At 40.3% G+C, this 25,703-nt stretch overlaps 1 protein-coding gene across 2 annotated transcripts in view; it reads right to left on the bottom strand.

Moving 5' to 3' along the window:
* The window catches only part of wdr19 (WD repeat domain 19), a 63,609-nt gene extending 38,244 nt beyond the window's left edge, over positions 1 to 25,365 (bottom strand). For both annotated transcript variants that reach the window (XR_010904773.1, XM_067441752.1), the window contains exons 1-20: positions 25,283 to 25,365; positions 24,799 to 24,890; positions 24,649 to 24,714; positions 24,389 to 24,514; positions 24,176 to 24,291; positions 23,506 to 23,621; positions 23,330 to 23,410; positions 19,685 to 19,797; positions 19,142 to 19,315; positions 17,293 to 17,363; positions 17,008 to 17,180; positions 11,659 to 11,773; positions 10,161 to 10,267; positions 9,947 to 10,069; positions 7,217 to 7,366; positions 6,731 to 6,878; positions 6,074 to 6,281; positions 5,742 to 5,901; positions 4,542 to 4,652; positions 4,314 to 4,423 (exon numbers count right to left, since the gene is read on the bottom strand). Coding sequence is in view for 1 of the 2 variants with exons in the window: in XM_067441752.1 (XP_067297853.1) it covers positions 4,314 to 4,423; positions 4,542 to 4,652; positions 5,742 to 5,901; positions 6,074 to 6,281; positions 6,731 to 6,878; positions 7,217 to 7,366; positions 9,947 to 10,069; positions 10,161 to 10,267; positions 11,659 to 11,773; positions 17,008 to 17,180; positions 17,293 to 17,363; positions 19,142 to 19,315; positions 19,685 to 19,797; positions 23,330 to 23,410; positions 23,506 to 23,621; positions 24,176 to 24,291; positions 24,389 to 24,514; positions 24,649 to 24,714; positions 24,799 to 24,890; positions 25,283 to 25,288 (2,366 nt within the window). In the remaining variant the exon portion in view is untranslated. The remainder of the gene's footprint in view (positions 1 to 4,313; positions 4,424 to 4,541; positions 4,653 to 5,741; positions 5,902 to 6,073; positions 6,282 to 6,730; positions 6,879 to 7,216; positions 7,367 to 9,946; positions 10,070 to 10,160; positions 10,268 to 11,658; positions 11,774 to 17,007; positions 17,181 to 17,292; positions 17,364 to 19,141; positions 19,316 to 19,684; positions 19,798 to 23,329; positions 23,411 to 23,505; positions 23,622 to 24,175; positions 24,292 to 24,388; positions 24,515 to 24,648; positions 24,715 to 24,798; positions 24,891 to 25,282) is intronic.
* Positions 25,366 to 25,703: the final 338 nt, after the last annotated feature.

Genomic DNA, 25,703 nt, shown 5'->3' with positions numbered 1-25,703 from the left:
GGCTCGCGCCGAGGCCGCCGGGCAGACCAGCGCACCGGTTCACGTGCCAATGTACAAGATGGGGCCACAGGACGATCCCGAGGCCTTCCTGGATCTATTCCAACGAACGGCGGAGGCCTGCGGGTGGCCCCGTACACAGTGGCCGGTGCGCCTCATCCCCCTTCTATCTGGAGAAGCCCAGGCGGCCGCCCAACAACTACCGGTGGCGAACCTCCTGGTCTATGAAGATCTGAAGAGGGCCATTATCCAGCGGGTCGGCCGGTCTTCCGAACAACATCGTCAACGTTTCCGTTCCCCGGACTGGGGCGAGGCCGGCCGGCCCTTCGCAATGGCCCAGCAGCTCCGGGACTCCTGCCGCAAGTGGCTATTGGCCGGCGGAAGCGACGTGGACCATGTTATCGATCGGGTGGTGCTGGAGCAGTTCATCACTCGGCTCCCCAAGCTAACCGCCGAGTGGGTCCAGTGCCAGCGGCCCACGTCGCTGGAGACGGCCATCAACCTGGCGGAGGACCACATGGTGGCGTGCCCTGGGGTCGGCGAACCCCCTCTAACATCTACCTCTCTCTCTCCCACCTCTACTTCTATCTCTCTCCCATCTGTCTCTCTCTCTCTCCCTGTCCCTCTCCCTAGGTCCCGCCCACCGGGCCCCCCTCGTATTCCCCCCCCCCGAGGCCGGGGCGGGATGGGCCCGGGGCAGTTCGGGAATTCGAGGGCCCCGCCCAGGGGGGCGGGGCTGATAGGGGCGGGAGGGAATCATGCTTCCGGTTCCTCCCTCTCTCCACGCCCATTGTCCAACCCACTTCCCGCCACTGGGGCGGCAGGTACGCCTGGGCTGGCCTGTTGGCGTTGTGGGGACCCGGATCATTTTGTGGACCGATGTCCCATGATGGACGTCGGGACAATGATCCGGGTTCCGGACGTCCCGCAGGCCACCCCCGATCAGGCAGGAGAGTACCAAATACCCGTGAGTATCAAGGGGGGTACATATCAGGCCTTGGTGGATTCAGGATGTAACCAAACCTCTATCCATCAAAGCCTGATGCAGCCGGGGGCATTGGATACAAGCCGCGTGGTTAAGGTGCGGTGTGTGCACGGGGATGTGGTGGAGTATCCGGTCGTCCCAATCACGATTCAGTTTAGGGGAGAAAAGCATAGCGTAGAGGTGGCGGTTAGTCCTCACCTCCGGCATCCGCTAATTTTGGGGACAAATTGGCCCGCCTTTTCGGCTTTATTGGGGTCGTTATGTGCGGATGCCGCTTGGGGGAAGAAGGCTCGGATAGGGGCGGCGCGAGTACAGGTTGGGGAGACTGAACCGGGACCACTGGAGACGGCTCCAGAGGAACTGAGCGGGATCGAGAGACTGATTCCCTCGGACCGCGATGACTTTCCTCAGGAGCAGTCACAGGATGAGACCCTTAAGCACGCCTTCCAACAGGTTCGATCCATCGACGGTCAGTCTCTCCAGCCCGCCTTGCCCGTCACCTATCCCTATTTTGCCATATTAAAAGACCGGTTGTATCGAGTGACCCAAGACACTCAGACAAAGGTAGATACAACCCAGTTATTAGTACCAAAGAGCCGCCGGGAAATGCTTTTCCAGGTGGCTCACTCTAACCCGATGGCGGGCCACCTGGGACAGGCGGCCACACTGAATCGCTTAATGACCCGATTTTTTTGGCCAGGCATTCATGACAACGTGCGCAGGTGGTGCGCATCTTGTCCGGAATGTCAGTTGGTGAATCCACTGGCCTCCCCAAAAGCGCCCTTGCGCCCACTTCCATTAATGCAGGTCCCCTTCGAAAGAATTGCGATGGACCTCATCGGGCCATTAGAGCGATCCGCACGCGGCCATCGTTTTGCGCTAGTTATCGTGGACTACGCAACACGATATCCGGAAGCAGTGGCCCTCCGCAACATCTCAGCGAAGAGTGTTGCAGACGCACTGTTTCGACTAATCTCCCGGGTGGGGATTCCGAAAGAGATCCTCACTGATCAAGGCACGGCGTTTATGTCACGTACATTAAGCGAACTATACGGGTTATTGGGCATTAAGTCCATTCGAACAAGCGTCTATCACCCACAAACGGACGGCTTGGTCGAACGGTTTAATCGCACACTTAAATCCATGATCCGTAAGTTCGTACAGGAAGACGCCAAAAATTGGGATAAGTGGTTAGAACCCCTTTTATTCGCCGTGCGGGAGGTTCCGCAAGCCTCCACGGGGTTTTCCCCCTTCGAGCTTCTCTACGGACGCCAGCCTCGGGGGGTGCTGGATGTCCTACGAGAGACTTGGGAGGAGGGACCTTCTTTGGCGAAAAACGAAATTCAGTATGTGCTGGACTTGCGAACAAAACTCCACACACTGGGGCGGCTATCCAGAGAGAATTTGTTGCAAGCCCAGGACCGCCAGAGCCGGTCGTATAACAGGGGTACTAAACTACGCAAATTCACACCGGGAGAGAAAGTGCTTGTATTACTCCCTACGTCAAGCTCCAAGTTAATGTCAAAGTGGCAGGGGCCGTTTGAGGTCGCACGACAAATTGGGGATCTTGATTATGAGGTGATACGGTCCGATAGGAACGGGGCTCGTCAAATATATCACCTCAATCTCCTTAAAAAATGGAATGAGGTGGAATCAGTGTTGTTGGCAACGGTGATCGGGGGAGAGGATGATCTCGGGCCAGAGGCGAGCATCAAAGCACAATCAGTCGCGCTGGCCCCTGGTGGAGATCACCTCTCACCGTACCAACTCGCTGATTTATCTAAATTACAGGCGGAGTTTGCCGACGTGTTCTCGCCCCTACCGGGACGTACCGACCTGATTCAGCACCATATCGAGACCGAGCCGGGCGTGGTAGTTCGTAGCCGGCCGTATAGATTGCCTGAACACAAGAAAAAAGTGGTTCAGGAAGAATTGGGTGCCATGCTTGATATGGGAGTAATAGAAGAGTCCAACAGTGACTGGGCGAGCCCGATAGTTTTGGTTCCTAAAACCGACGGCTCGGTCAGGTTCTGCGTGGACTATCGCAAGGTGAATGCTGTGTCGAAATTCGACGCCTATCCAATGCCGCAGGTTGACGAGTTGCTTGATCGGCTGGGCACGGCTCGATTTTATTCGACATTGGACTTAACGAAGGGCTATTGGCAGATCCCCTTGTCTCCATTGTCCAAAGAAAAAACAGCTTTCACCACGCCGTTTGGATTGCACCAATTTGTCACACTTCCATTCGGGTTGTTCGGGGCTCCCGCCACCTTTCAGCGACTCATGGACAGGATTTTGCGTCCGCATGCCGCATATGCTGCTGCTTATCTGGATGATATCGTGATTTACAGTCACGATTGGCAGTGGCATATGCGGCATGTCAGGGCGGTCCTGAGGTCGCTGAGAGGAGCGGGGCTCACGGCCAACCCGAAGAAGTGTGCAATTGGGCGGGTGGAAGTAAGGTATCTGGGCTTCCACTTGGGCCATGGACAGGTGCGTCCCCAAATTGACAAGACCGCAGCAATTGCGACCTGCCCGAGGCCCAAGACCAAAAAGGAGGTGAGGCAGTTCCTAGGGCTGGCGGGATATTATAGGCGGTTTATACCCAATTATTCGGACCTCACCAGCCCTCTGACTGACCTCACTAGAAAGGGGCTACCAGATACGGTCCAGTGGACGGAGCCGTGCCAGCAGGCCTTCACCCAGGTTAAGGCTGCTCTGTGTGGCGGGCCGCTTTTACACTCCCCTGACTTCTCTCTCCCTTTTGTGTTGCAGACTGACGCGTCGGACAGAGGGTTGGGCGCAGAGACGGCTCCCCGGCCTGAGTCGGGCGGTGGGGGTATGTGGCAAGGGGGGCGTGGTTCAGCGAGGTCTGCAGCGGGAGAGAGAGCCGCGGGACGAGCGGTAAGTGAGTGGGTTGGACGCAGATTGATAACACCTGTTTCTGATTCCAGTAATGGGTGTGGAGAGAGCTTAAAACGCTGGCAGAATCGGAAGCATGAGAGAGAGAGACGGCCAACTTGTCCAAGCCGACCCCTTGTCCTCTTCCTTCCTTATCTACGAACTCTTTACAACTTTTTTTCAGCAAACGGAATCCAATAGAAAAATCCTACAGTTTTTTTGTTGAGGCAACCTGAGTGATGCTAACTTCCAGGTTGGCATACAAAAACACATTATCCCGGCAGCACTCTACAACACCGATTTCAGATGCATCTAGTACAAAAAAACAAGCCCAAGTCACTTATAATCCCTTGCATTAAAATGTGCACGTGATGTGTCTCCAAAACAGCTGTTTTAGATGTAATTAACTAATGTAATGTAGTTGACTTACACAAACTCCAGCTGTATGGCATATTCTTTAGAAATGAACGGGATCTCTTCAGGGTCCAGTCTTTTAGCCAGCTGTAACGCACTGTCCCAATGCTGCAGGTCTCTTCTCATCTACACACACAACAGCAACACAGCTACATTAGTCAGTAGGACTTGGGATGTCTAAATGTGTATATACTCAGATGCATACATGTGAACGCTCATTCATGTGTGTGCATGCCTATTTTACCTCCAGGGCTGCCATGGGATACGAAGATGTCAGATACAGGTCCTGAGCTCGGTTGTAGTCATTGCAGAACATGGCCAAATGGCCAGCCAGCAAATTTTGATCCTCTATTCCCTGCAGACACAGTCAAGGAACAACACTTCAGTGTGTAAAAGAGTTATTTTAAGAGTTATAAGAGAATATTTTCGGTACTCGGACAGACAATGTCTTTGTTCCAAAAGCTTTTGGAACAAAGACATTGTCTGCCTGGAGTACAGGAGCACTTTTATATGACATTCAGTATAGCATTCTAAATGGGGTGTTTTATAAGGTTCTTTTTTAGTTAGGATATTGCCATAGAAGGAAGAGGACTATTTAATAGTCTGCTTCCTTCTATGGCAATATCCTAACTAAAAAAGAACCTTATAAAACACCCCATTTATAATGCTATACTTTATGTCATATAAAAGTGCTCCTTATGCAATACGCACAGGATACTCAACATTGATTTCAATACAGGCAACACAATTTATATATATATATATATATATATATATATATATATATATATATATATATATATATATATATATATATATATATATATAGCATACACACATTTTATGTCAATTACATTTTTGGTAAATGGTAAAATAAGGTCCCATTAGTTAATGTATTGTATAACATTAACAATGAGCAATACATTTACTACTGAATTTAAAATTAGTTTAAAAAAAAGCAATAATTGTAACAAATTAAACTTTGTTTTAAAGTTACCCTTTTTTATTATATTTTTTTAATAATTTATTATTAAAATTATTATCAATACTTCTCAGTATTGAATGAATTATGTTATCATTTTAAAATATTTATAATCAACATATTTTTTGCACTGTATTTTTTCTTATTGGTTGTCACAGTGCAATACTGCATTATTTTCTCCATGGAATACATGCTATGCTTTTATTTTAAATGGCAATGTAATGAGAAGCTTTAAGAATCAGTGCAAATATGATGAAGTCACGATTTAACAGAAGTAGCAAAAGCGCTTTTCTTCCATACTATGACATACACATCAGACAGAGTAATACAGATTATTGAAAAAAAGTAGGATGGGAACTTGATTGGATAGAGGTAAATCTTAAATACAAGCGTGCAACTTTAAACTGCTCCCTACTGAGACAGTAACTATGTTTTGGAGCAGAGCTAGTGACATGGTCACACCTTGATGTCCTCCAGGGACATGACCATGCCGACGTTTCCCATCATACGGTACACTCTAATGGCCAGTTCCACCTCAATGTGGTGCAGACATGCCCTGCCCAGCTCACCCCACGCCTCGGTTCTGTTGAGAGCTTTACAGGTATTCCACGCGTCAGAAAACCTGCACACAAACATTTGACAGGGTTTAGAACATTGCTAAAGAAATCAAGTGAACCTGGATGCAAACACTGATCCTTTATACACGTAACAAGCATGCTTTTAGAATCATTTAGTTTGTATTTGTTTATATGCTCAATAAACTACCAAATCAAACCAATGAAGCATGACAGTACCTTTTCAGCATGATGGCCTGTTGCAGTAACGACTGGAGTTTGTCTTTGCTGGTGTCACTTTGGGGGATGTTGAGGAATGAATGTGTGTTTAAAACCACACTGTTAATCTTCCCACTTTGGGTTTGACATGTCAGCTCCCCGTTATACAACAGCAAGGGCTTATGGGAAAATGGCAACTTGGTGCCACCAACTAGAATCACTTTAGAACCTAGAGAAAAACACGATACAAATGAAAATTCAGTAGTCGTCAAGTCTGTTCTCAACATATGCGTTTAAATTATTCTTTAATTCCACAGAATGAAAACAATGTGATGAACAAAATATTATGATAATAATATGAAAATATTTGTGATTAACAAAATATTAAGTATAACTGTCAAGACAGCAATGAGTGCATTTTATTTCTTGTCAGCTGTGTATGTGTGAATCAACAATCATCTTTCTAACATTTCTTGCAATTCATTTTTTTTAAACTATTTTCCAGATTTGCACATGCCTTAAAGTTCTGAGGCTTATCTCTCCGAGGCACTGTCCATGATTCCACAAAAAAAGCCTAATACAACCATTAAAGTACTTGTAATCATCACATGAAATTGGAACCAACAATACAATTGGCATACCTATTCATGATAAACACATTCTGCTTTTTAGTTTTACCTTGTATGGTGTCTTTGTGGAAGGCATATGTATACACTTTGTCCTCCTCAAATGCCACAAACACACCCTTATTGCTGATCCAGTTTTCCCACAATACCCCTTTAATGGCAGGAGAGAAGTCTGGGATCTCAAAGACTGAATCATTCACCTACAGGACAAAACAGATGTCACTTTGTTTAAAGTTTGTCATTAGCCTCTCAGCAGTGTCATATTGTTACTGCTGCTCATTAAAGAGATAGACATAATTTACTCACACTCATGTCATTCCAAACCTACTTGACTTTCTTTCTTCTTTGGAACACAAAATAAGATATTCTGAAAAATGTGTGCTAAAAGTCTCGGCTCTTGAATACCTGCTTTCTGAATTCTTAGAAATATACCTTCTTTTGTGCTCCACAAAAGAAAGAAAGTAATTCTGGTTTGTAAAAAAAAAAAAAAATGTTTATTTTTTGCATGAGTTACTCTTATAAACATGTTAGTATGTACCGGACAGTATAGGAAGCCATCACTTTTTTCGTCAATAAAAACGAGACGTGTTCCATTGGGGTCGGGAAAGACTTTGCGTATACCCACTGTATGGCGATATTCATTCACACTCTGCCAGTCCTCAAAATAGAAACACTGAATCAACCCGGTCTATAGAATTAAAGAGAGACAAAAACATGGGCAGAAAGAACACAAAGAATGATACATTTATGATACATAAGGTACAAAAAGCCATGTTATATCAGGAATATGAGTCACACTAGAGAGTTCACATTAATCATGCTTGAGTGCCTTATTGCTTTTATCAAACTACAAAATATTAAGGGCATAAACTTTCATTAAAATGTTATGTTAATAAGCATCCTGCTGCTAGAAGATATATTATATCCTATATAAATTATAAAACTATATTATTTAATAGATTGAATCTTCACTTGCCTCACGATTAGGAAACTATTCAGAAGGTAATGATTCGATTATAAAATGATTCTCGATGCATCTTTTGCTAATTTTTATGTTAATAAGGTAGCACTGTATTTTACAGTATGTGCACTTAAATGTACTTACAGTGTACTAAGGTTTAGGGGTAGGTTCAGGGTGAGTACCTAGTTATTACCCATTATAATTAAATGGTACATAGTATGTAGATGCGGAACAGGACTGTAAAATAAAGTGCTACCAATAATAATTACAATATTTATAAATCACAATATAGTTATTTATGTTATTTTATCTTTGAGATAAATAAGATCAAAAAACATTAGAACAAAAATAATTAAATCTATTTAACAGATGCATTTAAGAAAGAAATGATACAGAAATTGAATAATCAAATGTACAAATAATCACTGTCTTTAACGCATTGAAAGGGGGATTCTGAAATCCACCGCCACTTCAATATACCTATATATATCCTAATTAAGTTCATAATCAAAGCCTTAATCAATATTTATCTTCCTATATTGTTATAATGAATCTTTCCAGTTATGATTTCGCCTAAGAGAACCACTGATTGTTTCTTGTTTTCTAAAGTGCGTATTTGGTCTGTGAGGCGTGACAGAGGGTCTGGCCTTGAGATGTGTGATGTGTCACTAATCACTTGATAGCAACAAGGTGTCCTGTGCTTGGATTGTGAAGGTATCACACACCCCTAACATGCTAGGACTGCAGAAACAGTGTTTACTCACTTAGTTTGGCTTTCAGATATGAAATACAAAATATGTGAAAGAAATGAAAGACATATGTCTTTCACTTAATGTATTATATTTTATTCATTTTATTTTTCCTTTTACTGAAACACTAAAGAGTCAAGATGAATATTGCCTGTACTACTGTCTGTATCTCTCATTGAGAGAAAGCACATGTTATATCAGCATGTTTTGGAGAAATGTTTTGGAGAAATGCTTTGTTTCTAATTAGTTAAGATGTTCTCAACCTTGGAGGAAACTGGTATTCTCTAGAGTTTTTGTGTATGTGTGTGTACCAGATCTGTGCAGGCCTAATGATGGAGATGGACATTTCTGCAGACGGCACCAGATTTGAAGACGCTTTTCTGTGGCCTATGAGGTCACTGTGATGTAATTCTAGTAATGGGGCAACAACTAGTCTACCTAGTTTGGCGATGTGTGTTCCTATCTGTCTATGTGTGGAAAGTTGCTTGCATTGCATGTTTTTAGAACCAATCAGAATCATGTACATTGCAGTAAAGACGTGGATAGACCTTGAAAACAGTATAACTGTTGGGACAATTGTATGTACTATACTTGTACTTGGTCTTCATTTTTCACTACTGTTCTTGGGTCATAACATAAGCTGTTAACCCCTAACAGTTTTAATTACAAATACTGTACAATTATTATTATTAAAGCTACAAAAGCTATTCAGTCAAGAACAGTGAGTGATTCCCTTTTCTTTTGCTGTTGAATTAAAATTATAATGGCCGGCGTGACTATGGTTTAAAGACAGAGTGGCAGCATTGGTTTTCAGCGTGAATGCCGCAAAAAACACACAAAACACATTTAAAACGGGAAAGAGGCATCAATGCGTACCCTCTATTAAGACCTAATGCAGATATCTAATATAACATTAAAAATGAGATTTTTTCACCAACTGCTTTACGTTCACTTCAGACATAACTGACTATGTTTATGTAAACACTCACCAAGACAGATATTTATTGAATCCTTTTGTGTATGTGACCGTTCAAGCGCAATTCAGAGAAATTAATTCAGGATCGCATGATGTCTCTGCGTGCACTTTGGGTGTGTCAGTCAACATGAGTAATGCACCGAGATAATTTTAGTGGCTTATCGTGCTTAACTCTTTTTAACTAGCATTTTAATTAAATTAGAATGTTTTAATAATAATAATAATAATAACAACAATAACAATCATTTTAATTCATCCTGCAGCTGTTCCTCGTCATTTACAAATGTTTTGAAAGCTCTCCCGTGTCCTCATGGCATAGTGATGCATCCTTCAAAAGTGCACTGCAGTAGATCATCCAGATTAGTATGTCATATTTTGTTTAATGTTTTATGAATACTGCATATTTGGACATTAACTACTATTCATACTACTCATTTAATGTACTGCATTTTGCATAGCATATCGTAAAGAATTACACAATGTAAGTGTTTTAGCACAAACCAAACAGCATCCAGGACCATAACTATCAATTTAATAAAATATGGTAAGGAAGAAAAAAATGTGTATTTGTGAAAGACTTACATCAGTCCCATAATACAGAAACTCAGAGGTGAGAGCATGACTAAGAATGCGGTATTTCTGATCAGATTCTGGAAACAGTTTCGTCTGTCTGTCCTCCTGAACAACCTGCTCATCTCCATCAATCTTTGCACACACATTCAAAGAAAAAAGTGTTTAGAAAATGCTGACAGATATAAATTCAGAATTTTTACATATTACAAGGCAATTTTCTTACCACATGCAACTGGACTTTCCCCTCAAACAGGGCAGCAGCATAGTCACAGTTAAGGCACATACTGGCCACTGTCCCTAAATACTCAGTGTCTTTTACACGCTCCACGCCTGAAACACACACATGCACAGTTAAAGGATTAGTTCACTTCAAAATGAAAAATGAAAATTTCCTGATAATGTAATTACCCCCATCTCATCCAAGATATTCATGTCTTTCTTTCTTCACTCAAAAAGAAATTATATTTTTTTGAGGAAAACATTCCAGGATTTTTCTCCCCTTTTCAGTGGCAGCCAATGGGGTCAAGGTCCAAATCAATGCAGCTTCAAAGGGCTTTGAATGGCTTCATAGGGCTCTGCATGATCCCAGCTAAGGAATAGGGTTTCATCTAGCAAAGCCATCAGTCATTTTCTAAAACAAATAAAAAAAATTATACCTTTTAACATCAAATGCACGACTTCTGTTTTTGCATGACATATGACACATCACGTCTGAAAGGTTGCAGCCGTGATGTGCGTGGAAGTACCGACCCAGTGTTAAAACGAACATGCAAAGACTAAATAAAACACCCTTTACAAAAATAAAGGTAAAACAATAATGTCGGACAATTTTAAAGTTGGAGGAGAACATGAGATGTAGTTTTCCGGAGCTGGGTCGGTACTTCCACCTACATCACGTGTGGCTAATACGACATGATGATGTCATACGCCGCGAAAAAGAAGAACACCAAAGTCACACATTTAAGGGTTAAAAAGTATATAAATGTTTATTTTCTTTAGAAAATTACAGATGGTTTCGCTAGATAAGACACTATTCCTCAGCTGGGATTGTGCAGAGCCATCTTAAGCCATTCGAAGCCCTTTGAAGCTGCATTGATTTGCACCGTCAACTCGTTTGTAGCCATTGAAAAAAATTATGTGGAGAAAAATCCTGGAATGTTTTCCTTAAAAAACGTAGTTTCTTTTCAAATAAAGAAAGTAAAACACTAATATCTTCGATGAGATGGGGGTGAGTAAATTATCAGGAAATTTTCATTTTGAAGTGAACTAATCCTTTAAAGAGGCAGGCACACTGTACTTTTCATTACATTGACTTCCATTCAAATGCATCAGACCGGAAACACAAGCTCATACAAAAAGTTTTACATTTCACTACGTTCCAAAGTTCAAGTTTGTTGAACTCTGACCTGCGAATTCTCATTACGTAAGGACGTGTGACCAGTAGAAGATCGATACGTTACAGTGTGACCACTTGGCTGAATTAAAAGAACAATATTTTTGCAGTAAAGACAAGTAGATTGTAAAATTTTATCACCATTTATTATATGTTGATTTCATGTTTATAAAAAAGACACTTCAGAGCGTGACGTCATATCAGCGTCCGAAGAAATTTCACGTATTTAAAAGTCGATTGTGACCACTGCTTTAGTGTAAAGAAAGTTACTGCTACAAATCAGAATATATCCTTTTTTCTCTAATGTGAATTTATACATTTTACTTACCACCATCTCCTGATGTATAAAACCACGCTCTGTTATTCATGCCCACAGCAACATGATATGGTCCCACAGCTATGAAACTAGGCTCCACCTCCACTGCCACAGCAACGGGGGACTCCTTAAATGAGATAAAATGACATTAAAAAAATATATTTTTATATAACTTTCTGACAAAACCCCAAAATGGTAGTGTAGTAGGTGGTTGCAAGGACATTTATATACATTTGTTAAGGTTATCTAAGTCGTATCAAGGATGTTGCTAGGTAGTTGCTAGGGTTAACTGGGAGGTTGCTAGATGGTTGCTTAGTCCAAATGAAAAGAACCGACCCTACATTTTTAGATATGGCTCAGGTCCTTCCTTCAACAAAAACCGAAGGGAATTTTGTTTCGTTGTGTACCAGGTAGAAGCTGCACGATTAATCCGTAAAAGAATGTGATCTCGATTCAAACACCCACACAATCTTATTCCTAAATGACAACGATTTGGCTATGTCTATCATGTTAAATAAATATATTTGTCATGGAATCATTTATTTAAATCAGCACTAGGTAACTTTTCAACCTTCATAATATATTTTTTAAGACTCTTGTAATGATAAATCGACTTACAATAGGTTGAATGACACGTCTGCCATAGCCTGATGGGGTCTGTATCGTTTTTAATCGTACTTTTAAACTTCGGGTTTCGGGTAGTAACCCGAGAAAAAAAAAGAACTACAAAATTCGACTGCTTTACGGCATATACGTCACTTCCACCAACACACACACACTTCCTTACATTCGGACGTGCGAGCCCAACTTTGTTCGTCGGATAATATAGTCATGTCCGAAGCAGCAGAGACAAATAAGAAAGAAAAGGTTTTGTTGGAGGAAAGCAATAAGAGGAAATGAAAAAGTGATGTGATTAAAGGCAGGACGAGAATCAACATGTGACCAGCGTTTGCTCGTCGGCGTGAGCTGAAGGAGGCGTGCCCGACCGATGCTGTCATGCTTGTTACGGTGAGCTACCACTCAAACATTGAACTGAAGTATCATATAGATTCTGTAAAACGGTAACCAATAGACTACTATAATGACGCTGGCTTGTAAACGTGAGCATCGTGATTATTTGGCGTTTGAAAAAAATAAAACCCATGAAATTATATTCATATGACATGCTGAAACATATGCCACTGACTGTAACGTTACCTGGGATGAAGACATTTCACACGCGACGCCAGAAGAACTCCTCTTGCAGTGTTCAGGGGAACTGTTAGTGCTGTACCGACCCGCGGGACGCTTTTATGAAGTTATTTGGCCCGCAACGCACCACTGTATTTATTTTTACAACCCGCCGCGCACCCGCGACCATTAAATAGACATACGGGGTCCGCGGGTTATGAGACAACCCGCACATTACTAGTTCAGGGCTATCAGGGTTGTCATGTCAACAAATGCATGCGCGATGGCATCCCGTGTTGTAGGATGACAGCTCTTACGACAGTAGTTGAGGACATTATTTTTTCCAAACTGTAGGGGGACCCCGAGAGCAAAAGTAGCCAAGTGCGGCTTTAAGATTAGTTTAAAAAAATGCTGATTCATCCAGTAACGAAACAAGTGAATGCTGCATCCCAATTAGAATACTAGCTATCCTAAATAGTATTCAAAATTAGAATTAGTGTGTCCCACATCGTAGTATGTTGAAATTAGTATTCCAAAGATTTGTGGATGATTTACTATTTCCGGTTACAATTTGAAGTGCAGATCCATGCACACTCTAACAACTAATAGTGCCCAGAACCTAGAGGGTGTTTGATGAGGATTTGATTAGAATTACAAAAAAACTAAACAAAACAAAACTTACAAACGCGGCAGGTGTGTGAGACCGATGGTTAAGTAGAGAGGGGTTTGACTCGCGATTAATTATTAGTATCCAACCTGACAAAAACAATATTTATTTAATGTTATATCCATTTTAATTTTATCTGCAACAGCATTGTGAACTCTTATAATGAAACTTTTGGTCATTAACATTTAATTGCATCTAGGGACGCACGCTATTTATCAGACAGATAAAATATCGGGCGATATGGGTAAAAAAATGAAGTCATTTTTATTGCTCTGATAAATAAAAGAAATTCGATAACTAGATCCGATGAAGTATGCTTACTGGTAAATCAGTCAACCAGTCTGATTTATCCATGAGTAGAGAGAGCTCAATCAGCTCTCTAGTTCAGTAGTCAGAACACTGATAAGGGAATCGGTTAATGGGTTGACTCACTGATCAGTGACTGGGCTACTGAACTAGCCCCCCGCACGCACACCAAGATTCCTCTGTTTTTTTAAGCCACTGTGTCGCGCAGATCGCGCTCATTACGTCATCATATGTGAACGTCTTTACCGGTCTGGAAGTTGTTCTCTGTGGCAGCGGAGGACAATGCTATTGCTATTTGCAAGGATGCCGAGAGGGTGGAAAAAGGAGTCAAGTTTTAATACAGATGTGACAGTGTGGAAATTTCCCGACCGGTTAATCAACGTGTGACAACACCAGTAATGCCTGTATCAACGACTGGGCTTTTAAATCACTAATTCTATCTAACCGCAAGTAACATGCACATGGCCGCTCGGGCATTAATAACAAAGCGGGCAAAGTGAGAGCTTTCAATGAATTCCTATTAAAGTTAAACTTCCATATGCATGGGCATGAACTGAAAACGTGCCAGTGTGTACACACCGTGAATGACAGTTCGTCTGTAAATGCGCACTCTGTGAGGCTGTGAATGGATGACAGTTCGTCAGTAAATGCGCGCTCTGTGAGGCCGTGAATGGATGACAGTTCATCAGTAAATGCGCGCTCTGTGAGGCCGTGAATGGATGACAGTTCGTCAGTAAATGCGTGCTCTGTGAGGCCGTGAATGGATGACACTTCGTCAGTAAATGCGCGCTCTGTGAGGCCGTGAATGGATGACAGTTCGTCAGTAAATGCGCGCTCTGTGAGGCCGTGAATGGATGACAGTTCGTCAGTAAATGCGTGCTCTGTGAGGCCGTGAATGGATGACACTTCGTCAGTAAATGCGCGCTCTGTGAGGCCGTGAATGGATGACACTTCGTCAGTAAATGCGCGCTCTGTGAGGCCGTGAATGGATGACAGTTCGTCAGTAAATGCGCGCTCTGTGAGGCCGTGAATGGATGACAGTTCGTCAGTAAATGCGTGCTCTGTGAGGCCGTGAATGGATGACAGTTCGTCAGTAAATGCGCGCTCTATGCGGCCGTGAATGGATGACAGTTCGTCAGTAAATGCGCGCTCTGTGAGGCCGTGAATGGATGACAGTTCGTCAGTAAATGCGCGCTCTGTGCGGCCGTGAATGGATGACAGTTCATCAGTAAATGCGCGCTCTGTGAGGCCGTGAATGGATGACAGTTCGTCAGTAAATGCGCGCTCTGTGAGGCCGTGAATGGATGACAGTTCGTCAGTAAATGCGCGCTCTGTGAGGCCGTGAATGGATGACAGTTCGTCAGTAAATGCGCGCTCTGTGAGGCCGTGAATGGATGACAGTTCGTCAGTAAATGCGCGCTCTGTGAGGCCGTGAATGGATGACAGTTCGTCAGTAAATGCGCGCTCTGTGAGGCCGTGAATGGATGACAGTTCGTCAGTAAATGCGCGCTCTGTGAGGCCGTGAATGGATGACAGTTCGTCAGTAAATGCAGGCTCTGTGAGGCCGTGAATGGATGACAGTTCGTCAGTAAATGCGCGCTCTGTGAGGCCGTGAATGGATGACAGTTCGTCAGTAAATGCAGGCTCTGTGAGGCCGTGAATGGATGACAGTTCGTCAGTAAATGCGCGCTCTGTGAGGCCGTGAATGGATGACAGTTCGTCAGTAAATGCGCGCTCTGTGAGGCCGTGAATGGATGACAGTTCGTCAGTAAATGCGCGCTCTGTGAGGCCGTGAATGGATGACAGTTCGTCAGTAAATGCAGGCTCTGTGAGGCCGTGAATGGATGACAGTTCGTCAGTAAATGCGTGCTCTGTGCACATTTTAGTTTCGGTTTTAAATTAACGCCAATTCGGGGTGCATTGCATAAATTGTGGATTAATTAGCCTACTATTCTTAATAAAAAACACAACAGCACAGTACAATGACAAACTCACTTAAATAGGCGCTTTTACAATAAGTTTTGAAACCAAATCTTCTTTTCTGTCAGCTCTTCGCTCATGATGAATAAACTCTGACTCCTGCTGCGGTGGTGCTCCGACACTTTTTCGGATCATGCTTTATTAAGCAGACACATTTAGTTTTTGTTTGTACTGTCTGTTCTCTAACTGAATTAAATTACTTTATTACATGAGAAGGACTTCATTATCGGTATCAGAATTGGCCATGAGAAAGACTTAATTATCGGTTAAAATTTTTCATATTGTGCATCCCTAATTGCATCATTATTCAAACGAGGAGAGTCTCCGCAGGAAAACACCCACGACTGCCAAATCAACAGGCTACTAACATTTAAACTAATCATTAAACTAAAGGAGTTATGGATGTGTGTTGCTGTGCACATAATTTCTTACACTGCAAGTTCCAAACTGAGAGATGAGGGTACTTTTGTGTCTTTGTGCACTTTAATATTTAAATTGGAAGATGCAGCACTGGCCCGATCAGGCAAGTGACAGCTCTGTCAACTAGCCCGAGTGTCTTTCACCCTTGCCCCAGGCCATCAGGCAGTCCTTATTGTCGAGCCCTGCATTGTAATGTTTGAAGCGGATGTCATAACAAATGTCAGTAGACTGGGAAGATTTTAAAACGAGCAGTTCATTCATAAGATCTTACATTTATACTGTTGAAATACAAACCGGAAGACAGAACACAACAAGCGCAGCATTGAAGATGGGTGGGCTATATAAGAACTATAAGTAGGCAAATTGGGACGCAGCAGAAGTCTTTATGAGTGAGTCAATCATTCCAAACTATTTCTTTAAATTGTTCACTCAGATTAATACAAAATATATATATTTAATCGATGGCAGCAATTAACATTTTATCAGAGCTTCTAGTAAATTAAATGTTTTTTTGTTTTGTTTGCTTGTATATTCAGAATCTTCATTTCTATTTTAAACCAAAAAATCGTGATGCTCAATTTATTGTGAATCGTGCAGATCTAGTACCAGTAAAAAGTGTATTTTTGACTGCTTAGAAAAGTAACAGCACACCTCTTTTCAACAAATTGCACAATTTGTGGTATTATACATGTTTGTACACGTTGTTTTTGCATTAAGAATTTTGAAAAAGGTAACATAGTTATATAGTGATGCTTTTTGAGCACATGTATTACGATGCAACACATTTTTGTATAAGTATATCTTGTATGTCTCCTCACCCCTTCCACCTGGTTAGCGACTGTAACCTCCAGCAGGGATGTAAGATATGCAATCCTAGTGCCGCTGCTGTCTCCCAATATGGGCAGCTTGGTGAGGAAGACATGCAAAGTGCCCTGCTGAGAAGACACAGCTAACAGCTGCCCATCATCAGTCCAACACATCTGATCAAGGCCTGAGAAAGACATGCACATTGAGTGTTCACTGAATATGCACACTTTGGAGAGAACATATGTTTTTTCACACATAAACAAATGCATCAATATGCATCAGAAATTATTTCATACCTTTGGTTTCCTCATCCAGCGTGACTATAGCATACATCTCCTTCAAATCAGTCAGGTCATGTATCTTAATACTCACAGAGAGATACAATAGTGTTAATCTTACAGCAAAGAAAGAAAATGTTCAATGAGACTGGTGAATGAGATAGTAGTGGAGTGTGTGTCTGAGAGCTGTAGGTGAAGTCAATCCTTTAGTTTAAGCCTATATATAATGATGAGTTTGTATCTGTAAATTGGTTTTGACAACTAACCAACTGTCAATCAACTTACTTGGAAAATATGCCATATGGCATTTATCCAAACATCTATAGTAATAAAGTCCCTTTAAGGCAAGAAATTTCAATCGGCGGCCATCTTTGAAACAATTTGCGGGCAGCTATTTCAATCATACAAGTGCAGCTTATCTATTTAAAGCTGCTGTCCGTAACTTTTTTTGTGTTTAAAGGGATACTTCACCGCTTTTTCATATTAAACTATGTTATTCCCTTAACTTAAACGAGTTGATACATACCTCTCTCGTCTCAGTGCGTGCACTTAATCTCTCTGACGCGCGGTGACGATCTGATAGCATTTAGCTTAGCCCACTAAGCCCAGTTCATTCACTAGGGAACCAAACAGAGATCAAGTTAAAAGCAACCAAACACCTCGACGTTTCCCCTATTTAAAAACAGTTACACCAATAGCTGAATGATCAAGTATGGTAACAAAATAAAACGTGGCGCGTTTCTAATCGGATTAAAAAGGAGAACTATATGTATGGCGGAATAGCACTTCTGAGAGTACTTCGGCTCGGCGCAGTAAAAAGTCCCGGCCGAAACATCTTCCCTCACATCTCCCTATTGACAGAAATGAGAGAGTGAGGGGGAGGTGTGAGGGAAGATGTTTCGGCCGGGACTTTTTACTGCGCCCGAGCCGAAGTACTCTCAGAAGTGCTAATCGACCATACATTATAGTTCTCCTTTTTAATCCGATTAGAGAAGTACCACGTTTTATTTTGTCACCATACTTGATCGTTCAACTATTCGTGTAACTGTATTTAAATAGGGGAAACGTGGAGGTGTTTGGTACTTCTAACTTGATCTCTGTTTGGTTCCATAGTGAATGAACTGGGCTTAGTGGGCTAAGCTAAATGCTATCAGATCGTCACCGCACGTCAGAGAGATTAAGAGCACGCACTGAGACGAGAGAGGTATGTATCAACTCGTTTTAGTTAAGGGAATAACATAGTTTAATATGAAAAAGCAATGAAGTAACCCTTTAAGATTTACAAAAATTATATAATGAGAATGTACAACATGAATACATTTTCCAAACCGTGTTTTTGTCTTACCCTGAATAATTATGGTACACTTATAATAAGTGTTTATATTGGGAATATTTCAGGCCAGATTGGTAGGTTCCGCTGTGGAGGAGCACAGTCCCTGTGTGACTCGCCCATAGACATGAACAGAGAGAAGTAGCTCCGGCTGCAATGTTCTTCCGCAAGATGCATGCAGTTCTGTTTATTAACCACTAGAGTGCAAAAAGTTACGGACTGCAGCTTTAAATAAGGAAAACAGCCAATTCTCCAAAGATGTTCACCAAACTTACAATTAAATTCAATTTTAATTCAACAATGAAATCTGACAAGAACTGTCTCATAATTTTAGTTTCTCAATGCTCAAATCATGAAAAAACACTGAATTTTTCCGGCTGGACCAGCCAAAGCACATGTGCAGCCATAAATGTGACTTCAAGATTGGCTCCTTTATTTAGAAGGTGGGACTTATCCCATTGTACTTTCTCTAATTCATAGTAATATGGGTGCACCGTCTTTGTATTTCTGAAGTTTTTGATCCTAGTAAAGACTTACCAGTTGTCCCCACAGGACGCAGCCTTGTTTAGTGACTGTGAGATGGTGATGCTAGTCAGGCTGTCTTTATGATTGTGGGCTTGAAACAACTCCTGGCCGATCTCACGGATATGTGTGGAAATGACCACAAAATAACCATGTGAAAATCCAATCATGATATAGCCATCCCCATACCTACAGATAAAGATGTGGTAAGTATATGAAAAACACAATAAGCAATTATGTTTTGAGTGATTTGTTTTCTCTTTGTGTTTTGGTTGCCTTTTTTAATCTTTAGAAAGGCACATTATATATAATTATAATTGTATTATTATTAGTACTAATTAAAATGGTAGTGAACTTTTGCACGGCAACCAAGACTTTTTTTTTGTTATTGCTTATTTAGCACCTTTTTCATTTATCCAAAATGACTACATTGATTGAAGGAACAGTCCTTCAATCTGCGGTTAAATGTCTTGTTTGTGCACAACGGTCAAAGAGTTAAAACAGACACTTACACATTTTTGTACATCTGTGGGTGTGAGTGCGGGTGTGTGTTTGTACCAGCGGTAGGAGATGATGTTGCCGTAGCGCTGCTGGAAGGCCAGTTCTATAGGGTTATCGGGATCATTAAGGTTAAAAAGAAACAGGGTCTTCTTACCCAAAGCCACACTCACCTGTAAGTTAAAGATCAACCAATCAATTTGTAGAAATATTTGCTCATTTACTTATGAAACAACGTAAAAAATAGAGAGCTGGAGGAAGTTTAGTTTCACTGTTTGTAAAGTAATGCCAGACTTATTTGGATCCATCAGGTTTAAAATAAAGAGAAAATAACCAAAAAAAGAAGCACCTTACATTAAGTAATTCATTTACAGCATAATCCCATATTGTGATTATTACAATTATAAAAAAATATCAATTTAACACATCCTTGCTAAATAAAAGTATTGAATTATTTTAATAAAATATATTTCAGTTCATTTTAAATAAATGGAGTTTTTCTTTTACTTTTTATTCATTCAAGAATACTGAGAAAAATATAAAAGGCTATACAAATATTAAGCAGTGCAGCAGTTTCCTACATTGATAAATCAGCAAATTAGAATGACTTCTGAAAAATCATTTGTGATCAGTCTTCTGTCACTGTAAACTGGAGTAATGGCTGATGACCTAACCTTTCATTGAAGTAAAAGTAGGGAAAGTCGGAGTAAAATCACATTATGAAATAAATGTTTTTCTCCAAAACGCATTGGCCACAATTATTGGTACCCCTAGAATATTTTTTAGGAGTAAAATATCTCCAAGTATATTCCAATTAATATTTACATTTTCTAGCTCACCAGGGTGAGTAGGAACATGAAATTGTCCAGCTATGACTTCTTGTTTCACAGGAGTATAAACATGAGGAAACACCAAGGCCAAATTCCCTTAATCATTCATCACAATGAGTAAAACCACAAAATCTAGTTCTGATGTGCAGCAAAAGATTGTTGAGCTTCACAAAATAGAAAAAGTTTGTAGGAAAATAGCTAAAGCATTGAAAATCCCCATTTCCACCATAAGGGCAATAATTACAGGGTTCCTACACATTTTCCTTTTTTTTTAAATTCCATACATTTCCAGAATCAAATGTACAAACCTCTCTGTAGATTTTCAGACCATATTTAACATAAATTGTTCATTCTAGGGATGCACAATGTATTGTTCACCATATCGGTATTGGCCAATATATGTTCATTTTTAATGTTATTGAAAAATATATTAAAGCCAATAAATAATCCACTTCCTTTAGCGGAGACACTTTAGATGCGCACTGTTCAACATGATGGTTTGAAATATGATTGGAATCACTCCAAAAAAGAGAAAAAAACGTGCAACTGTCAAATAGACTACATAAAATGATAATAAAAACATTATATTTGTGTGCTTGGGACACAGCTTTTAATATTGAGACTTTTGGGTGCGTTCACACTTGTAGTTCGGTTCGTTTGGTCCGGACCAAAAAACAAAAACAAACATAATAGTCCTGGTCCGCTTAGCATTCACACGGGCATTTTTAACAGCGAACCTAAATTTACCGAACCAAAGGCACAGGGAGACGGTCACAACCTGATTGGTCGGCTTATATGACGTAGGAGCTCGTTTACCGAACATTCAAAACAATGTTGTGTGCGGATTACACGAGCGGGCATTTTATGCGTGTACATATGGCATTATTTTTTACCAGAGAACTCATGAAGAGCTCATAAAATGTTCACAACATTCAAAACAACGCTGTGTGCTGGATTAAACGCGAACATTTTATGCGTGTAACACATATGGCATTATTTTTTACCAGAGAACTCATGAAGAGCTCATGAAATGTTCAAAACAACGCTGTGTGCTGGATTAAACGCGATCATTTTATGCGTGTACATATGGCATTATTTTTACCCGCTGAGAACTCATGAAGAGCTCATAAAATGTTCAAAACATTCAAAACAGCAGCAGGATGTCCTCCGTTGTGCAGAAAAGAGACGGGCGACTCTTATGCAAAAGAGACGGCCGTTCTGTCGTCTGTAGGCTATCTGCTAATAATGGGCAACACAGGAACTTTGATGAGAAGAGCCAGGTATGCTTTTTGTGTGTTTTTTCTAGCATTTTCGAAACATGCTCGTCTGACCAAATATTGATTAGGCACTTCCTCGTTGCTCCACGTTTGCCCTCTAACGTTAAAGTTTCTCATTTTGGATACACCGATCTTTCCGCGGCGTCAAATCAGCTGCATTATGCGTGGCATCTTGTGACATTGCGTCCTGTTTTTGGTTCATTTACATGTCTTTGGTCCGTGTTGCGTTCATATATCAATCGAACCGCACCAGAGTTCGTTTGGAAGCGGACCTAGACCCATCTTTTTAGCGGTCTCGGTCCGCTTGTTTGGTGCGCACCAGGGTTCAGATGGCAGCGTTCACATATGTTCAAATGAACCGCACTAACCGAGCAACCGCACCAGGGTTCGTTTTAATCGAACCAAACATGACAAGTGTGAACGCACCCTAAAAGACTGGTACTATACAAAAGAAAAGTGTTCAAAATGTGGCTTTTGTTTGGGCAGTACATCATATTTCAACACCTTAGGTCTGCTTTAACACATACTCTGTGGCAACCAAGCATCCACACAGCAAAATGGGCTGATGGTGCAGGTGGCTTAGTATGTATTGTCCTATTTGCCAAGTTTAATGGTTTCTCGTGCTCACATTAAAAAGTCTGCATATTTTTTTTGTTTTTTATTATAGAAAACTAAATAGGGTCAATAGTCTGGAATTGCAATATTTTTCCATATTCTGCTTTATTTGGCCATACTTTTCCAAACTGCGTAGGAACCCTGTAATTAAGAGGTTCCAATCAACTAAAGATGTTACAAATCTGACTGAAAGAGGACATGTGTCTATATTGTCTTAATGCAAGGCCAAAAGGAGTTGTTAGACACCACTGGACATTTAAAATGGAACATGGTTCTATGGTCAGATTATACCATAAAAAGAGATTTTGGCAGCAAACCCACCAGATGGGTTTGAACTTTGGTGCAAACAGGGATAAAAAAGTACACCATGTCCAGAGTTAAAAAATACAGCTGGATTTCTTATATTTTGGGCTTATTTTTTAGCTGGAGGCCCAGGACATCTTATTTAGATACATGGTATCATGCATTCTAGCAAATACCATCAGATAAAAAACCTGACGGCCTCAGCTAGAAATCTTATAATGGGCCGTGGTTGGATCTTCCATTAGGTCTGTTCTCTTCAGGCATTAGAAGAAGACTCAGAGCTGTTATCCTGACAAAAGGAGTTTGCAAAATGTATTTAATAAAAGGGGGCCAATAATTATGGCCAATGTGTTTTAGGGAAAAACATTTATTTTATAATGTGATTTACCCCCCACTTTCAATTATTTTACTTCAATGTAAGGTTAGATTTTTTTTTTTTTTAAATAAAAGATCAGAAGGATAAACAATGCAGATTTATTTTTACAGCCATATTTGATCATATTTACCAGGGTGCCACTAATTCTGACCACAACTATATATTTCATAGTTAATATTAATAATTAATATGAATTTTACTGTGGTATAAAATTACTCATAATACAAGATTATGCTCATACGTTCACCTCTACCCATAAGTACAATCAGTGTAAAATTCAAGTAAAATGAGCATGTCAACATACAGTGCTTTCTCCTGGAGATGACCTCTCATCTGTTTTCATCACTGAGAACTGAACATCTGCAGGATCTGCTCTCACAGAGGTCTGAAGGCAAGAAAGAGAGTGGAAAACAACATTTTAAACTATTAAATCTATACATACAACAATACAGGACCTCGCTCTGACAGATCCTCACGTGCCTGTCGAATGGTGTCTCCCTCGTGGTTGCTGACGGTTATGCTGCGGTCTTCACTGCCTAACGCCAGGAGGTTGTGAGAGCTCCAACAGCCACATGTGATTTTCTTTGTGTGCTTACCTACATATACACACAATATGCATGTAAAAATAATAATAATTATTTGCCCAAAATAATAGTAGAAATAATAATAGTAGAATAGAGCGAAAGATAGACTTTTAAAAGTTTTGAAGTAAAAAAAAAAAAAAAAATATATATATATATATATATATATATATATATATATATATATATATATATATATATATATATATATTAGCACTTTGAGATTTTGTTTAATATAAAGTGCATTATAAATAAATTTATTATATATATATATATATATATATATATATATATATATATATATATATATATATATTTGATAATAATTTACAGAGTGTATTCCATATAGAAAATTATTTTGTGTGTCAGCCCAAAATACATGTGAAGCATATTAAAAATTGTATGGTGAAAGTTGCATATTTTTAACAATAGAATGTATTTTTTTGTACGTATGCAACATTTTCTGTTCCTTTGGAAATGTTTTGTCTGTTTCACATACATATACAGTATACTGAGAAATAAATATATGATGAGAGCTATTCACACTTTTTTTAATAAATATATTTTACCCAGAACAGGAATCTTGCGTGAGGTTTGCTGGTTGTAGATGAGAAGGTTTCCTTTAGATGTGCCAACAGCCAACAGAGGCCCAGTTTTGGACCAGAGTAGGAAGGACATCTGGTCTCTATATCAACCCAAAAATGGTACCCGAAAAATAATCTCAAAAACAAATCTGATTTATTTATTCAATAACACATTTCCTCTCTCATCCCATCACTCACCTCATGCCACTGTCTAGCTGAGAGGTTTTGTTAACATTTGCATCCCACAAGTGAATGGAACTGGACTTTTCAGCAATCACAGCCAAGATATCACCATCTTTATCCCAGTCAAGAGATACACAATTCCTGCACAAAAACACGCAAATATGAGCAACTGCAAAAAGAGAACAGCTATTCAGTTATAAAGAAACACGATTACATACCATCTTTAAATATTTTTAACTATATATGAGACAGAACATGCCTGAATGCTCACTTACCCTGGGAGATTTAACTCATTGACCTTCTGTCCATGCCGATCAAAGATTTTTACAAAATTGTCAGGGCTGTGGATATATAAAATATTTCACTCAAACATTGCCAAGAAAAATGAACACTTCTTACCTATATAAATTAGTATAGTTACTCACCCTGCAACTGCAAGATAGTTTCCTACAGTTTTCTGCCATTTGTATTGCAAACATGATCCAGACCAGGACTTTTCTGACAGCGTGAAAACACGCTGACGAGCAACAAAACAAGTCTCAAATCATTGCAATGCATTAATAAACTGAAGCCATAGAATATCAGGGTAAAAAAATTACAACAAATCAAAAAACTATCAACAAAGATAATGTAACAACTGCCCAGTCCTTTTGAATAACATTTAAATTATTAGCAGACACAAAAAGGTTGAGATAATCCGTATTTCGCGGTTCGTTCACGTTTATTTGCATGCGTTTATTTTCACTGGTAAAAGACAAACTGCTGTTGAGCTAACTAGCCATCGTGCTAATGCTATACGTGAGGCTTTTAAGATCACCTTCGCGAAAGTACATGAGCACAAATAGCGATAATCGGTTTAAATGCAATAGGACATTACGTGATTTTAAATATTAAAATATATATACATGCCTTCATTTTTGTTTGCTGAAAACGTTATACTTCCCAGGGTGCTTCACTCCGACGCGTCTAGATCTCTCTTAGCAACCTCTTAGCAACAGCCAATCAGCTTGATTCAGCAAAGGGTAAACACGATTTACCAAACAGCAGAATAATAAATAGTAGAATAAATCATAAAAAATACATAAATACGGTAATAACGAGTACACCAGAGTTCACAGAGATTATAGCAAATAATATTCTTTGTCTGTCTAAATTACGTGAAGCAAAATATAAATAGTTGACAAAACATTAGGATAAAGCAGCATTTCCTGTTCTTGATATTCTATTATTTTATATAATTTTACTAAAATCATTATGATTGAAATATTTATTTATTTAATTTATATACTATGCTTTGGTTTAAAATAAAAAAGCAGATATCTGCAAGAAT

The sequence above is a fragment of the Pseudorasbora parva genome, chromosome 4 (assembly GCF_024679245.1).
Source record: "Pseudorasbora parva isolate DD20220531a chromosome 4, ASM2467924v1, whole genome shotgun sequence".
In the NCBI taxonomy this organism is placed as follows: Eukaryota; Metazoa; Chordata; class Actinopteri; order Cypriniformes; family Gobionidae; genus Pseudorasbora; species Pseudorasbora parva.
This window is presented reverse-complemented; position numbering and strand designations above follow the sequence as displayed.